Source organism: Eurosta solidaginis, unplaced genomic scaffold (assembly GCF_040869045.1).
Source record: "Eurosta solidaginis isolate ZX-2024a unplaced genomic scaffold, ASM4086904v1 ctg00000339.1, whole genome shotgun sequence".
In the NCBI taxonomy this organism is placed as follows: domain Eukaryota; kingdom Metazoa; phylum Arthropoda; class Insecta; order Diptera; family Tephritidae; genus Eurosta; species Eurosta solidaginis.
This window is the reverse complement of record NW_027136884.1, coordinates 1,436,790-1,455,215: the sequence shown is the minus strand read 5'-3', so window position 1 is coordinate 1,455,215 and position 18,426 is coordinate 1,436,790. Positions and strand designations below refer to the sequence as shown.

At 36.3% G+C, this 18,426-nt stretch overlaps 1 protein-coding gene across 1 annotated transcript in view; it reads right to left on the bottom strand.

Annotated features, from left to right (window-relative positions):
• LOC137235645 (TSET complex member tstC-like) overlaps positions 1 to 8,802 on the bottom strand; it is a 145,494-nt gene extending 136,692 nt beyond the window's left edge. Inside the window, exon 1 of the mRNA XM_067758535.1 lies at positions 7,221 to 8,802. Within this exon, the coding sequence (XP_067614636.1) occupies positions 7,221 to 8,599 (1,379 nt within the window). The 5' untranslated portion in view covers positions 8,600 to 8,802. The remainder of the gene's footprint in view (positions 1 to 7,220) is intronic.
• Between the last annotated feature and the right edge of the window lie 9,624 nt (positions 8,803 to 18,426).

The window sequence follows — 18,426 nt, the reverse complement described above, 5'->3', positions numbered from 1 at the left end:
TCCTAGAAACTAATTGAGAGAGAATGAATATTGAGCATCAGGTCATCAGTGTCACCTGGTGCACCCAATCGGCGTCAGTTTTCGCGAAACAAGGATAGCTGACATGACTTGTTACAAAACGGCCGAAAAAACTTAGGCCGTTAAGCGCCAATTAATAATGATGATGAAAATGTGTTTCAAATATTAATTCTAGTGTATGTGTGAAAGGGTTGAAAAGCATAAAATGTAGCAGAACAAACAAACAAATTTAAATTCTGAAATAGTTTTCGAAATTGCAGCTCAAATTTTAATTTTATGACCATACTAGTAGACCCGGCAGACGTTGTTCTGCCCTAAATTTGGCCTATCCGCATACATTTTAATAAGTTTTTTCCGTCTAACTCTGCCCTACCCCTCTACACTTTTTCCCAATCTTTTTATTCACTCCTCCCTCCGTCTTTTTCACTTCATCTCCATCCTCGTCTCATTCTATCTCTTTCTCAGTCTCTTCCTCTCTTTTCTCTTCTCTCAAGTTGTTCTCCTTCTTCTTCATCTCTTATTGCCGGTCCCAGAGGGTGGTATGTATTTTATTCCAGTCCCATTCCGAGTCTCAGTCCCAGTCCCACTCCGAGTCTCAATCTCAGTCCCAGTGCTAGTCCTAATTCCAGTCGCAGTCCGTCTCTGGTATACGTCCCGGAAAAAAGCATCGTAAATACTAATATAGGCAAATTTATGTACGAAATTTCAGGCAATTCGATTAGGACGTATGTAAATAGGGGTGTGGGTATTATTAATTCTTGTCTTTATTTCGGCTTCGCATGCATATTTATCAGCTTTGCCAGGTTGATGCGACTAAATCGAATATCACAATGAACTTTAGAGCGCTCAGCAAGAGCTTTCATTTGATATCCATAATACACACACATTCTAGGGGTATACGGGTCCATGTTTTGCCCTATATCTCGAGATCCTAGTCACTCAGCGGTGTAAAGTTTACTCTGTATTATAGCACACATCAAGAGCTTCAATTTGATACCCATAATGTAAAAACACATTCTAGGTGTATCCGAGTCCATGTTTTGGCCTATATCTCGAGACCGTAGTCACCCAGGGGTGTAACACTTCCTCTGTACTAAAGCCTACTTCAACAGCTTCAATTTGATACCCATAATGTAAAAACACATCCTAGGGGTACTAGGGTCTACGTTTTGGCCTATATCTCGAGACCCTAGTCACCCAGGGGTATGAAAATTATCCTGTACTATAGCACACATCAACAGCTTTAATTTGATATCCATATTGTATAAACACACTCTAGGGGTACCCGGGTCCACGTTTTGATCTCAAGACCCTAGGCACGTAGCGAAAAAAAGGTAGACGTTGGCCGATTTTCAGACCTACCCTATATGATCACAAAATTTCATGAGAATCGGTTCAGCCGTTTCGGAGGAGTTAAGCCTCTAAAACCGTGACAGAAGAATTTTATATATTAGATAAAGTAATACTGATGGAGTATTTTAAGAAACTGTAGTTTAAGGGTTAAAATTTATAACTGAGTAAATATTTTGTTTAAATATTTTATAGTTTTTTTTTATGAAAAATCTTTGTCGCAATTGCTGAATTAAACATTTGTATTTTCCAACAAACATTTTTTTAGAAAAAGTGGGAAAGGGTTAAATGCATAAAACAAGTAAAGTTTGCATATCTTCATGCGAACTTTATTTTAATTGTTATACAAAATGAGACTTTTGGATTGAGTATATATATACAGAAAGGGATGATGAAGTCTTAGTGTCCATTCACAAGCGAATTATTTTATTTGCATACTTATGCCTACTTTGTAAGAAATAACTTCATTAGAACTTTTAAACGTAAAATTTTGTATTAGTCACGATGTTTTTGCTAAGAAGAATTGCAATGATCTTAAAAGGTAGTGCTAATAATAAAAACGCAAATTCTCTCTTTTTAGATAAATTTTTCTTTATGGACCAAATCATAAACGCATTGCTGTGTTAATATGTTTACTAAAACTCATATGCGAGCAAAATATGCTACACAATTTCGTAGAAAATAGTACCAATTCTTAAATTTAAAAGTTGTTTGTAAAATTAAATTTTTGTCTTGAGGACTTTTGTTTTGATTTTTCAGAAAAGATAGATTAAATTCAAATCCAAATTATTTTTACGTAGATTTTTTTTTTTAAGCATAGCTTCGAATTCGAAAGTATTTTCGACTATATCAAATATGAATTTTGACTTCATCATTTAAAAAAGGTCCGAATCAAACTCGAATGAACAATTGAGTTGGAAGCTTAAGATTATTTGGGGAATAAATGGGTTAATCATTTTACGAAAGCGGTTTTTTCAAATGCATTTTAAAGTATGTGTTTCTTAGTAAAAATCTTAACTGGAGTAAAGAAAAAGTTAACGGAAATTAAACAAATACGTGGGCACCTAGAAATAAGCAACACTTTTCTGTGACAATGATTTTGGGCCAGTCAAGTAGTAAGGAAGTAGAAAAGCGTACAGAAATTCACAATGCGCCTTGAAATATGCAATACATTTTTTTTTAAATTTTTTATCTTGATTTTCTGAGAAAAATTCGTAAGAATAACTGGAAAACATCAAAAACTAATTTATTTAATAATTTGGGAAAAATTTAAACAACGTGACATCAGGACGGACAAGGCGACAGCTCTTTCGATTATAGTTTGTAAATCTCTTCAAAGCCTTTTCTCCCGGGAGCCAAACCCGCACTCCTGAGATAGTTGAAATGGTTATAAACGCATTCAGATACGTCATGCCTTAGTTGTTGTAAAGTTTTTCCCAATTGCCTTCTTCGCATATATTATCTTCCACACATTACATAATTCGTATGTAGTTATGTGTTGAAGTTATGCATGTTGTTATGCATGTTTGTACGGCGGTTTTCAGAGAAACATGGTATTTGTTGTTGTTTTTGTTCTATTTATTGAACTACAACAACTAAGGCATGACGTAGCTGAATGCGTTTGTAACCATTTCTACTATCGTAGGAGTGCGGGTTCGACTCCCACTCCCGGGAGGAAAGGCTTTGAAGAGATTTACAAAGTATAATCGAAACAGCTGTCGCTTTGTCTGTCCGTCACGTTGTTTAAATTTTTCCCAAATTATTAAATAAATTATAAAATTAAAAATTGCTTGAAATAAATGTTTTCATACATTTAAAGCGATACGGGCAATCCCCGGTTAACTCATATAAATCAAAAACTAATATGCAATACAAATATTTCTTGCAAAAACACACATGCGTCTATAGTTAAACTTTTTAGGTAATTTTTAATATTTAAGGAAACTCTTAAGCGCTGCTAAACAAAAATAACTCGTCACATTAAAGATTTATTTAAGGCCTGTTTGTATGCCACTGAAGTTAATGGTGTGAATATGCGCCTGAAAATATGCAGTACCTTGTAATTTAAAAAAAATTTGCTATTTCTACTGATAATTTGTTATATAGAAACCTTTTTTATAAGAAGTTTTTTCTCGACAAATTTCTAAAGCCTTTAGTTTTGGGGTTACTTTGTTAAAATCCTTTTAAAAATTACTTAAAATACCCCCGGATATTGAAAAATGAATATGACGTTCTCAGCTTTAACGCTCTTAAAAAATTCTCTGGAGGAAAAAATGTTCACACTTTTGCTTATATGCGACTCCCTCTCCTCCAACTCTCCTCAAACAATGGTTATGTCATGATTGTGACAAGAATAAAAAATGATTGAAATTTTGGTGATATGTTGGTCGTGTTCGCAAATATCGATACACTTTGAGTGATAAATTTCCATTTGACTGAGCGTACATAAATATTCTTTCTTGCATGTGTAACAATACATATACATACATATGTACATAAGTATTTATTTGTATGTTTGATTACTTAAATTATGTTGGTAAGCTTTTACATTGATTTGTTGATTCCGTGCGTGATATTTAGCTTGATTGTTTTTGCTTGTGGTGTAGGAGTCGTATATGTATATCGTTTACACATGTATGTATATTGAACACAGAGACGACGCAGCGGCATAGGGTGGGTGTGATAATAATAATATATGTGGTAAATTAACTAGCAGAAAAACGACAGAGTAAGATTTGTGACTGCAGAGAATTTAACCTTGGGAAATTGCGCATATCACATATATTTATATAGCTCAGTAAGGTGAATAGAGTATGGGGCATACAAGCGATTTGGTTCTTTAACTGAATTGCAGGAAAAGTTATTTATTTTAAATTATATTTTTTCTCAGTATAGTTAAATAATCATGTATACATAGTGCTTGTCATAGCTGGTGGATAATTAATTGTCTTTTACAATCAATTTGCAAGCATTCATTTTTGAAATATTGATTACCACCTTTTGTGTCACCACACACTTTAATCAAAATTTTGTTGCAATTATTCATGCGTCACACATACATTTGTATATGTATATTAGACTGGGTAGATTTAGTAACCGATATCGTGCCATTGATTTTTCGATAGGATTTGGGCTCAGGAAAAAAAGTTCCACTACGCATACCCAAAAAAATAATTTTCGAGCCTGCGAAATTTAATTTTTTAGACTTTAATTTTTAAGGTTTTTTCATGGCCTACTAAAAAAATTTTCATTTGATTGTAAAATTTTCATGTATACTCTGTACGACCCAAAAATGTTCGCTAAAAACGTTGGCGATAACAGTTTAAAAAAGAAAATTTTTTTAGTAGGTCATGAAAAAAACCTTAAAATCAAAGTCGAAAAAAGTCAAAAAAACTAAATTTGGCAGGCTCGAAAATTACTTTTTGGGTATGCGTAGTGGAACTTTTTTTCTTGAGCCCAAATCCTATCGAAAAATCGATGGCGCGATATCGGTTATCTTTTGCCCATACAAATCGCCCCAGCCCAATGTATATATGTACACAAATGTTCTGCAGTCAAACGAAATTTCCGTATACATATGCTACATCAAGCATAGTATAAATTCAACGACCAACTAATTAAGCAATTCTTTTTAACTGAATTTAATTTAAAATATGAGTATACGAATGATACAACATTTATTTGTAATCCCTTCAATATAACCTTCATTTTAAGGTCTTTTATGATTTATACACTAGACAAACCACTGTCAAAATTTGGGACTAACTCATAATATGTATGTGCAGATGGATTACCCTCGTGATTATTCGAACCATATTACATATATGGTAGTCGTATGTTTGCCAGGCCGAAAACGGCGTCAAACTTACATTTGCTGGGAAAGTGCACAGATCTAAACATCAACGCCAAGCGAAGCTTTTCAGTTCATTCTTGATATCCAAAGCTTGGATCTAGCAGCAACTTCATCCCTGAGTTTAAAAGAGTCTCCAGATAAAGTACTAAAATCACAGCACACTCTAGCATACTAAACAATTAAAGTTTTCTTCCTTAGAGCACAAATCATTTTGCGACTAAAAGAGTTTCGGAAAGCTACTTTATCGTAAAAATTCCCAGCAGAGATGATTGGATGCGGTCGGATTGGTGTTTTGTTGCTGACGGTAGCATTTCACTATAAACTGACTTTAAATATAACAGTAGGGTTGAAGAAGGGATCTATTCAAAGGAGCGTGACCTTCAAGTCTCCTTCAGACTACCTGATCAAAATAGTGTCTTCCAGGTAAAAGTATTAGCTTTCATCGAAGCCATGGTTTGGCAACGAAATCGATATTTTTAGCGACTGCTAAATGGGTATCAAATCCATTGGCTCTTACTCTTTCAATTCTGAACTAACACCAAACTGTCGCCAATCTCTTCAGGCCCAACAGAACCGTTAAGTAGTTCCAGACAGCTCTGCGTGCGAGCTCCCTTTTCTGGATAATCTACACCAAGTCGTGGATCACGACAGCAAAGGCTTAATATCTTTTATAATGTCTTTTATGGTAGCAAAATGGGGCTGTTAACACTGGCATCTGCGTATGACCGCGGCAGGCACTTCGAGCTTTTCCAACACGGAAGCGAATCGTTAGTAAAAATTATGCATCAACTCCTATGCAAAGTATAGTCGGATGAACGCATGCCTACATATTGGAGTATTAATGTGTTCTGCCCTCATCCTCAAGAAAGGCGTCCCACGAACCGCGTCAATTACTGCGAAGTCAGCCTGCTTAATATTGCGTTTAAGGTTATATCTAGCGTACTGTGCCAAAGACAGAAGCCCAACAAACTGATTGGGACTTCATTAGGCTTCAGACTTGGTAAATCTACTATCGACCTGATCTTCGTGATGTGCCAGATCCTGGAAAAGACTCACGATAAGAGAATCGACACTCACCATCTTTTTGTCGACTTCAAAGCAGCTTTTCACAGCGCGGAAAAAAGTTGCTTGTACGCTGCCAAGTCTGAATTTAAGTTCCCTGCAAAGCTAGTAAGACTTGTGAGGAATGACTTCTCCGAGCTATTTGATACCAAACGAGGCTTCAGACAAGGCAACTCCCTTTCGTGCGATTTCTTCAATGTAATGCTAGGGAAGATAATTCTAGTAGCAGAACTAAACTATAAGATCGTACAATTACTGGTGATATTATTGGCCTCAGGAAATGCGCTGTAAGTTCTGCCCTCTTTAGATTAGATAAAGAAGCAAAACAATGGGTCCTGCGGTATATGAGGACAAGACGAAGTACTTGCTGTCATCAAAGAAAGAATCGGCACTTTCGCGCCTTGGCAATCGCTTCACTGTTGACAGATATAAATGCGAGACTGTGCAGGATTCCGTATATTTGGGAATAATAGCAAAAATAATGTCAGCGTAGAAATCAAACGAAGAATAACTCGTACCAACAAGTGCTACTTTGGACTGAGTAGGCAATTGAAAAGTAAAGCCCTCTCTCTACGAAAAACATCGCGCTCTCCAAGTCGCTCATCATACTTGTCCTGATAAATGGCTCAGAATCATGGACGGTGTCGAGAGAAGGTGAGATTGCTCTTTGAGTGCTCGGGTGAATAGTTCTCCAACAGATTTATAGTCCTGTCCGTTATGCCAACGGAGAAGTGTTTTCTATACTCCTATTTCCCTTCATGAGAACTTTTAATTTTGTCGCATAAAACATTTTTCAAACCACCAAACATTTTTATAATAAAACTTATAAATGTAATGATCCATGGTTTATTCACCACATCACTACTTAAGTAGAATTTTCGAAGTATAATATAAATTCGAAGTAATAAGTTTCAATGTATATATCAACTCAACCCACCTGTGGTGCATATGATGCCTGCCGAGATGTGCATAGGGTGCTGTCGCTGTCGTAATAAACTGATAAGGCTGCTGTTGCAAATATGCCGCCGCTGTTGCAGCATCCACTAATGGAGCATTTAAGAACGGTGAAGCAGCTGCCGCATTTGCAATTTGCATTTGTCCCATTGCATTGGCAGCCGCAGCCGCCGTAACATTACCATGATCCAAAAATATGGCAGCATATTGTGGTGGATATGCACCCGCAGCAGCAGCTGTTGCAGCACCACGTGCAACATCAGCCACAGCTGCAGCAGCTGCTACATTCGCATTCCATTTCGCTTTACTCGATTTGTGTGTACGGCGTGTGCGCGAACGTTTGTTGTTGTTGCTATTGTTTTGATTGTTGGTAATATTGTGCTGGTTGTTGTTAGCACGCGACGAAGATTCACGCGAACAGGTGCTCGTATTTAGAAGGTCAGCAGCAGCCACCGCCGCTGCTGCAACTGCTGCAGCACTTGGTGTTTGTGGCAATGGTGGTAAACCAAGTTGTGCACGTGTGGCAGCCGCAGCTGCAGCTAATTGGTATTGTTGTGCTGCTGTTGCTGCATCAATATAAGCACCGCCTGATATGCCACCAATCTCATGATGTCCAACACCGCCGCCGCCGCTACCATCACCAAAACTCATACCGAGCGTTTGTTGATATTGGAGTTCACTATAAAAACTCGAATCGAGTATATTACTATCAGAGGTACTGCGATTTAACATAAATTGTTCGAATTCATCGCTTACTACAGCATCGGATACATCCACCATGCCACCTAAATCTTCGTCATGCAGCAAAGTTGTGTTGTTAGTGGGTTCGCTTGTGGGTTCTGCTGTCGTGGACGAGACGACTAGCAATGCTGTGCTTTCTATGGCAGCTTCATCGCAATTATTTGTGGAATCGACAATGTGCGTATCACTTTGTTGGCGGCCTAATATTGGTCGTTGATGTTGTTGTTGTTGTTGGTGGAGGTGCAGTTGTTGTTGTTGTTGATGGTTGTGTAGATTTTGGTGGCTGCTGCTATAGCTGCCATTGATTACAATCTCCGGTATGTTGGCAAACTGCCCTTCCGGCTCTTGGTAATAGCTGCTATGCCTGTGACTATAAATGCTGCTGTTACTTTGGCTGTTATTGCTACTTTTGTTGTTGTAGCTCATGTTATTCTCATAGATGGCACCCATAATTGTGCCGTTCTCGTAGACAACCGAGCCCGAGGTCATCGTGGCATTGTTGATGGAAGCGTTGTTAATGTGAGTTTTGTTGTTGTTATCTGTATTGTTGTTGCTATTCGCATTAACGTTGGCAGTGGAAGTGAGTTGATTTATGGGGGTGGCATTGCTGCTGGAATCCATGTTGATAATGGTTGTATTATTTTGTTGTAGCAAAATTTTGTTATTATTGTTGTTGTGGATTAGTTGCAAATTTGGTGCTTTTTGTATTTAATGACTACTTTACAAGCGGAAATGCTTACGAAAAAGGAAATTATTTTGTGTGCTCTTTGAATTTGTTAAAGCGTGCATTTCGTAAAAAACTATTTGGCACTACTCTTACAGCAATTTTTGTTTTAGAAGTTTTCAAAAATTTTCAATAAATTTTTGGTAAATATTCACTTCATTAATTTTTTCAAACAAAATTTCGCATAATTTTTATTGTACAAAATTTTACAAATACTATTTCGAATTTTAACTATTTCAATACTAAAATTTTCAAGAAATTTGATTTACAGATTTGGTTTTGTTTCAGTCTCATTTAAATTTTAAACAAATTTTATAATTTTTCACTTCTTTTATATTAATTAAAATTTTTGTGAAATTTGATTTTGGTTTTAGTCTCACATTAGAAAGCCTACATAATTAAACAGGTGTTTTAAATTTTTTTCATTTTTTTCAGTTTCACTATCTCACTTTTATATAAAAATGTTGGGATGCATTTCGTTTTAAATTATTGCTGTTTTTAGAAATTTAGAATTATTTTTGATGCTGAAAATTATATTTTTTGGGTTGTCTGCTTTCGTGTTTTGCGTTTACTTCGAAAACATGAGTAATTAAAATTAGAACTTGTTTTTTTAATTTTTCAAAATTTTTTTGCAAATTGTTTTTCAAAATTTGTCACTCACAAAAGCGAAGAAATTACGTATAATATTTCTTTCTTTCTTTACTTTGTATGTATGCACGCTTGCCTTTATCCGTATTTTTTCTTCAAGTTTCCCATCCTTGCAGCTCATTTACCGGCATTATTTCATTGATCGTTTTCGCTTTCACTTTGTGTATTATTTTCACAATGCAATTAAGCTGCGCCGTGTTTACGTTAGTACACGCGTATTTCCCCGCTCGTTCATACATACATACGCACACTCACAAAAGCACGCACGGATTCTCATACATACATACGTATACACGCACGAAGACGCGCTCCTATCAAATATACGGTTATTGTTAGGGGAATAGACCAGTCTACATCGTTTGGAGTGCCGCCAAAAACTGATTTGAAAAATTAAAATTTTTGTTTACGTCGCTGTACGTTTAGCCTTATAGTGCGCTATGACCATATTGTAGCTCTTCACCACACTCTCTTTGGGCTCTCATGAGAGCACATATGCCTATATTTGTGTGCGTGCGTGTTCGTTGTACGTGCGTATAGTAACAAAATATCTGTATATCTGTTTGTTTGTTTGATTGCTTACTTTGCTCGCGTGCTGCTGCCTTGGCTTTACCAGCTAAGCATTCTTTGCAGTATGAATGTGTGTGTTTGTGTTTATATCCGTTTATGTGTGCGTGATTTTGTGAGAGAACGCTTTAGTTATGAAAACAAACAACCACCAAAATATATACAGTCCCTTTAAGCATTTTTCTGTGTCCATCACCAAGTGCATTCTTCGGCCTTTGCCCTTCTACAACAATCAATATTGCCTTCACCAAAGTCCAATGAAAGAAAAGAAAAAAAAAAAAATGCACCTAAGATGCATTATGCGGCAGTTACCCACCGACGTGTGCCGTACGTACGGACGTTTGTCGTACGAAGCACGTTTGACCGAACTCTCAAGCCCGTAGGAATCAATGTGTGCGTCTGTGTACATGTACATAACATATTTGTGTGTGTATTGTTTACAAATAAGCACTGTTGCCATTGACCATTTTGCATGTATGCTTATGGAAACATCAACTTTTTCCAATTTAATTTTTGATATTGTAAAAGGCCGGAATAAATATTAAATAAGTATAAATAGATTACATATTTATAATCTGCACTTTTACATAATTATTTCGAATTATTTTCACAATTTTTCAAACTTTAGGTGTTTTTGCATAAAATTGCAAACGGTCAAAAATTAGCGCACAAAAGTTTACTAGGCAACTCTGTCTATTTAGAGAGCGATCAGCTGACACGTTCTTACGGAAAATACCAAAATTGTTTTGATTTCTACGTTCCGGGCTACGTACGTACGGGCGTTGCACGTCGGTGAGTTTTTCTTTACATTGCACACTCATAAGATAGGTCGTGTCAGCTGACACGTTTTTGGTACGTACGTTCGTGAGTAACTGCCGCATTAGTGATTGCTTGTAATGCATAGGGTTGCCATGAATCTTTTAGTGCTGTATCGAAAGAAATCCCGTTTGGAAAAAAATAGTTTGTTCGGTATACAAAGAAAAGCAAAGCATACTTACAGGCGCACAAACTTGCTTTCACTAGAGTTGGGCATTTTTCAGAAAACGATTAGTAGTTCCCTTAGTAGCTTCTAACTTTACAGCAAAGTCAAAAAATTTAAGGAGGATTAGGTTCTGGAAGCTTGGTTCCGGCAGAAAAAGTGACCAAAACAATATAACATATTTTAGAAGAAACCCACCAGTTAGATTAGAAAACTTGAGCAGAAGGTGAGTGTTGCCGAGTTGTTTTTCAAAAGATCAAGCGGTGAGGCGAAGCCATTTTATAGCAGTGTCCAAGGCAAGGTATACGCGGAAATATATAAACAAAGTTTGTGTAAAAAATCACCACTATATATTCTTCCGAAATCCGTTTTGCGCCAAGCAGCTAGTTAGTGCGCGATAAGACGCTGATTTTTCTAACCACACAAACAAAAATATCAAAAGATAACGAAGTAATGTTCGGGAACCGTACGAATCTTTTTCCAAGGGAGACCAATGTTTCTATGAAACCAGTAGAGTCGCTATGCTATCTTGCTTGCACAAAATAAACGGTTTTTTTTTACCAAAGTTTGACTGGTTCTGCACATGGTACACCTCCGAAGTTCTTCTTACAGACCCTTCTTACATAAAGCTCTTACAGGCGTAGCCTTCTTTTACACATGGCGCATTTTTGTTTGATAATTTTGCTGAATAATTTGGTTTTACTTTCTATAGAAAATTTAGTTTCTAGCTTTTGCCCTGCACTGAAAGAAAAATACTGGTAAAATCAACCGAAATCGGGTCAATTCAACCGAAATTTCTGTTACTTTTATCCATCGCAACAAGATGTTGAATCAACTGCGCACAAATCGTTGATTCGTAATTGACCGTTTTAGTAGTCAAATGAACAAAAAAAGTTGTTGCGACAGCTTTGTATGAAAGTACCTATGTAAGGCGCGATAACCTCCGAAGAGATCTAAGGCCGAGCTTCTGTTCCAATTTGCGTCGTGCTCCTCTTGATTTTCCCTTCAAATTGGCCGGACGCGACTTACATGTTTTAAGCCGAATTCGAACGGCATCTGCAAGGCAGATGAGTATTCACTGACAGCTTTTTATGGCAGAAATACACTCAGAGCGCTTGCCAAACACTACCGAGGGGCGACCCCGCATTGCAATAATTTTGATGTTGATTTGTCCGGGGTGCGAACCCATGGCATACGGTGTGGCAGGCGGAGCACGCTACCATCACACCACGGTGGCACTTACTATCCGAACGTCAATTGGGCTTACATCAAATATGCTGGCACACATTAAACATTATACACTTTATTATTTTGTTTTATTAAACGCACTTTCATCAGGCTCTATCCTGGGTCCGCTGTTATTTGTTCTGTATATCAATGACTTACCCGATGTCCTTAAGTATTGTAATGTTCATATCTACGCTGATGATGTGCAATTGTTTACGTGTTGTCCTCGTGATCAAACTAGCTTGTGCATAAGTAACTTAAACCACGATTTGAATCAAATATTTTCATGGGCTAATATGAATGGCTTATGTATAAACCCGAATAAGTCAAAATGTATTGTCATTCATAGAAGGTCTTTTCCCACTAATGGTTTAGAGAATGTAGTGTTTGACAATTCCGTTATAGAATACGTAAATACGGCGAAAAACTTAGGTGTAATTTTTAACAAAACATTGACATGGAAAGACCATATTTTTAGAACGGTTGGGAAAGTGTATGGAATGCTTCGTACACTATGGTTAACACAGTATTTCACGCCTTTGCACATACGACTACTTCTGGCTAAAGCGTACTTAATACCTACGCTACTCCATGGTTGTGTGATTTACTCAAACTGTGACTATCTGTGCAAGAAAAAACTAAATGTTGTTTACAACAACATTGCTAGATATGTTTATGGGTTGAAAAGACTTGACCACGTATCTCAACATGCTGAAAGGTTGCTAAACATTTCTTTCGAAAATCTTTTAAAAGTCAAAACACTGTCCTTCCTCCATAAATTGATACACACAAAGGAACCTGACTATCTATATCGTAAGCTTATTTTTCTGCAATCATCAAGATCGGTGCTTCTTCTTAAGCACATCAGATACCGCACGCTAACCTCTGAGCGCCAATTCTTTGTTACTGCAATACGTCTTTGGAACTCGCTACCTACAAGTCTTCGACTCTTAAGTAATGCTCTGAACTTCAAAAAAGGGCTAACATCATTTTTTAACGACTCTTAAACTGGATCTCAAATTTTTGTTGTTAAAATGTTCGTTTCTAAGTCTTTTCCTTTCTCTGTGTCTTCTTTCTTTATTTGTTAAATACTATTCAATCTATAACCAGCCAAAGGTTATCATCACTACTGCTGTCCTTTAATATTAATTAATTACTTTTCTTTAGTTTTAAGATTTACATTTACATACACAAATATTTCCCTATTGTCCGTTATATTTAATTTAATTTGATAAATATAATTTATTATTATTATAAATGTTCAATTTTTATAGCTCATGCTATTCATGACTAGCACTGTTAAATAATTTGTCAAAATTGTTATGCTAGGAACAAATTTTCAAATAAATACCTACATACATACATAAATATTTTATAATTTACTTAATTTATACTTTTGAACTTCGCTTTGCAAATAGATATGAAAATAATAGTAACAAAACTGATTCTCAATTCTTTCGGTTGCAGCTCAGTTCATTCTCAATTTCTTCTATCGCATGTAGATGCCACACTTGATTGTTTCGAACAAAACTTGTATAAATGTGTGTCATAAAATTTTAAATCGAGAACTTGTAAGTTATAGAAAAGTAAAGAATCAAATCGCAAAAGGTAATTCACCACTGGAGTAATTTTACATGTAATTCGGCAAGTTTAATTTTGCGCAATTTTGCATTTCACTTGGAGGAGAAGTTGCAAAATTGTACCCGATAAATAGGTGTCCCGTATCTCATAATTTTTTACACAGTCAATTCAAAAAAGGGTTTTTTGTTTTGTATTGATAACTGAAAAACTAGTTTTTTGTTGATTTCCCATTTTGTGTGTTTTTTCGATTTGGTAATTCTCTTATTTTGGTATTTTTTTTAAACAAGTGGCACCATCGTCATAAGGACGAAGTAGAGAGCGCAGTGAGCGTAAAATTCTCTTTGAAATTTTCTCATGTATTGACTGTTGATCGCTGTTGAAATGACCAGTGAGATCAGTTGTGTTAACAGAAAAATCAGTTAGATTGGCCAGGAATCTGTCAATTATACAGAATTTTGTTAACTTAAGAGCGACAATTTCTCATCTGTTGAAATGACTAAACTAATTTGTTCCTTTGACAAAGAACTCGGTCGAATTAACCATAAGTCGATCAATTTAACCGAAACTCCGTTAAGCCAAGAACAACAGAACCGATTTGTTGATTTTACTAGCACCATTTCTTTCAGTGTGGACTGCTTGGAATATTTTGAAATTGAAGACTTTAAAGACATCATTTTTATTTTTACAAATAGCTTGAAGAAGTAGAACATTTTAGAGAATTATTCTGCATTCACAGCTTCTCACGGCTGAGTTTATCTATCTAATTTTTGTTTCGGGCTGCCATTAATTTCTAAATATTTTCAGTGGAGTTTGTTTGCTTCTCGGATTTGACGATACAATTATTTTTCATGTAAACTGTTTCTGTCTAGTTTATTTACTGTAATTTCGCTATACAGAAGGGCGTGACATCTGCCATCTGTCAAACAAATTGAATTCTTCTCAAAATATGGTCGAACGAGTGCATACCCGACGGTTAGCATCTAAGTGATCATTGCCCAGTCCACATAAAGGGGTATCCTGCAAACTGTGCCAACTATTGAGAAATCAGCCTTCCTAGTATCTCATATAAGATCCTGTCAAGCATATTGTTCGAAAGATTGAATCGCACTCTAAATCGACCGTTTGGACCTTATAAGTGCGGCTTCAAACCTAGTAAATTTACTATCGACCCGGTTTTCAGCATACAGTAAACCCTAGAAAAAAAACTCGAAAAAAGGGAATGATACATATAACCTCCGCGCCGATTTTTATGTCACCTACGATAGCAGCTGCCTACATGCTATTATGTGTGAATTAAGCACTCTGGAACAATATTCTTTAAAAGCGTGCAATCACTGGCTTATGCCGAACAAATTGCTATCATCCGCCCGAACACCCGCGCTGTAAGTTATGGTTACAACCAAGCCAATGTTGGCATCCATCATTTCAAAACCGTCAAACACTTGGTTTATTTTGGGCCCACAATAACGCAAACGTCAGCTTTTAAATCCAACGAAAAATTACGGTTGCCAATAAATGCTACTTTGAAACAGATAGGCAATTGAAAGCTAAAGTCCTCCCACGGCAAACGAAAATCATGTCCTACAAGTCACTTATCGTACCCATTTTGATATATGGTGCAGAACCATAGACCTTGACAACATCAGATGAGGCAGCTCTGGGTGTGTTTGTGGAAACAGCTTTTCGAAAGATTTATGGGCCTCTACGTGTCGGCCACGGCGAGTACCGAAGAAGATTTGATGATGAGCTGTACGAGCTTTATGCAGACACCAACATAGTCTAGCGAAATAAAACACAGCGGATACACTGACTCGGTCATGTTATGCGAATGAAAGATGATGGTTCGACTAAAAAAGTAAAGGAAGATTGCGGCCATCACTCTGCTGGAATGAACTGGTGGAAACGGTTTAAAAAACGTCCATGAATTTTGTATTTGATTAACATAAACCTATCGAGAAAATTTTATGAAAATTTTGAACTTATTTCCTGGAGCTCACTGAATTTGTTTGAGTGTGCAGTTTTTAAGCCCAATCAATTTTAGTCGAGCAAAGTACAAGTTATATGGCAGTTTGTTTCTTCGAAGGGTGTTTCAGATTTTTTCCATATAAAAAATAAAGCAATGCGTTTTTTGGAAAAGACAATAAAAGTTTAAACACCCTTCACTTTCACATAGATGTATGTGTTACGTTCTTATTTATCTCATATTTCATTTTAAATTTGAAGTTCCTAAAGTTAATTGGCCTTACAAATTTAAATGAAATGAAATTTAATACCTTCGATGCCTTTGGAATGTTACTTTGAATATCACCCACGCTGTCAACAATATATTTTCTCATTAAATGCCCTTGGCAACTCTGTAGTTATCAACAATAAAGTCATGCACACAGATAACCGCGCACGCACACACATCAATGTAAATATGCAAGTAGACAACAACAGCTAGGAAGCCTGCAGCATTTTATACACGTGCTTCTATCAAATTGTCGGTCGGTCGGTTGGTCGGCAGTGCAAAGGCAAAGCAAAAGGCAGGCAGTAAACATTCAGAGCATTTACTCTCCGATTGTTTTTCATTGTACCAAGATAATGTATGCTATCTCATAGTTATTGTTGTTGATGTTATTGTTATTTTTGTTGCCATGCTGTTATTTTATTACCTTATTGCTTTGTTGTATTTCCTGTAAAAGCCGATTTGTCCTGCTCTTCGAGTATTAAATTCAAAGAATGGCTCTATGTTGCTGCTTCTTCTGCCCCTTTCCTTTGATTTTTGTTGTTGGCATTTTCTGTGTGCACGTTTTTATGGTTACATTACCTTTGCCAGTTTCCATTCGGTTGTTGTTTACTATTCAATCTCTTTATTTCGTTTTTTTGTTGTCTTCTCTCATTTATTATTACTGTGAGCTCTTTGTATGGATGTTTGTATGGATCCATACTCTCGATTTTGTTTACGTGCTTCTTTTCATTCTCTTTATTCATTGTTTTTGTTAGTTTATTTCTTATTTAACAACTTTTATTTTGTAGGTACTCACTCATTCTCTTTTTTTCTCTTCAATATGAAAATTGGGGGAAAAAATATTTACCCTCTCTTTCTCCATTTGAGTGCCAATGTTGGTTGGGGCCAGTATGGAAAATGACTTTGGCATGTGTTAGTAGGCGTAGGTGTGTTAGTAGGCTTAGGTGTGTTGTGTTCTTTCAGGAGTGTGTGTTTTTTTACACACACATAACACACATACATACATATCCACACATACGTTCATCGCATAAGCAATTAAATAAATTTTGGCTGTAGGCTCGCCATCTTTGCCTTTGATTTTATAGTCACTTTTTTCTTGTTTCTTATAGTTCCTGCTGTTATTGTTTCTGGTTCTTTATTAGCATTTGCTTAGAATTTACCATCCTGCCAATAGAAAAGGCAGTGGCGGTTTGTCTGATTTGAAAAGAAGAAATGGTTTTGAAAGGACTTGTTTAATAAAGCAATCAACTTCGTTATGAAATATTATAACAAGGATTCATTCTGCACGAAGGAAAAAAAGACACTCAATCTTGATTTCAATCTCACAATTTGATTATGCCTTTGCACAGGAAATCTTCAGTAATTATGTAGTTCAATATAACATGAGGTCAAGTAATTTGTCATAGTGCTTGATAAGTCCCTTCTCTGATGCCGTCTGTATGTACCGATAGAAATGGGTCATCATTCGTATAGTCGGCTCTTCCATAAATAAATAACTCAGCCTTTTGAAACTTAGATTAATTTGATAAACTATTAATGTCGATTTTCTTGGTGCGATGACAAAAGATCAACGGCCAAAACGTCAATTCACGTTATCAACACTTCAAATGGCCATACGATCAATTGGCCTTTCTTAGTTTGATTTTATGGTCATTTAAGAAATTTCCGTTTGACTTTATGACTATTTCGGAGATAAGACGCTAATCATATAGCATTATTATTTTCTCTGAAAGGCCCTTATTTGGCCAGTTTTTTCCGATATATCACTAGGATGGGTCCAAAATATAAAAAAAAAGCGCAGTATTCGAAAATTTTAAATAAAAGAATATATGTATCTTTTATTTTGACTGAACAAGGGTATTGCGAAAACAATCGAAGAGTTGATATCATGGACATTAGGGGAAAACAGGATGGCCATAATGTCAATATCGATGGCACAATTTGTAATTTGACGTTGTGACCATTTTAAATGGTCATAACAACAAACCACTTTGTGGCCTTTTGAAGTGGTCATAAAATCAATTGACATTATGGCCATTGACCTGATAACAACTGAGCGATTTTTTTACCTATGCGGCCGAAAATTTGGCTCGTGTTGCCAAGGGTTTGGCAAGACTTCTACGACCATTGACATTTTTGTTTATGCCAATTGGGGTTGGCCCCAGCGAGAGATGTCTATTAATTACAGTCTAGTTTTTTGTAGATAAGCCGCTAATAGAAAAGTATAGATGGGCGCTCTTTAAATTTTTAGTGCTTTATATGGATTGTTTATATGATCCAGTAATCTTTCTGAAAGTCTTTACAGATCCACTAACTTTTACCCTTGTCATTTTACTATTTAGCTCTGAGCATTATGACCTTCAGTTAAGGTCATGTTAAGAGCTCATATGATAAAAAAACTGTGCTATACTGAGAGCTGTGCCCATATCATACTGCTTGCACCCGGCTACAATGGCGCGGCATTTTGTTAAACGCGTGACTTGTTACTCTCGAGC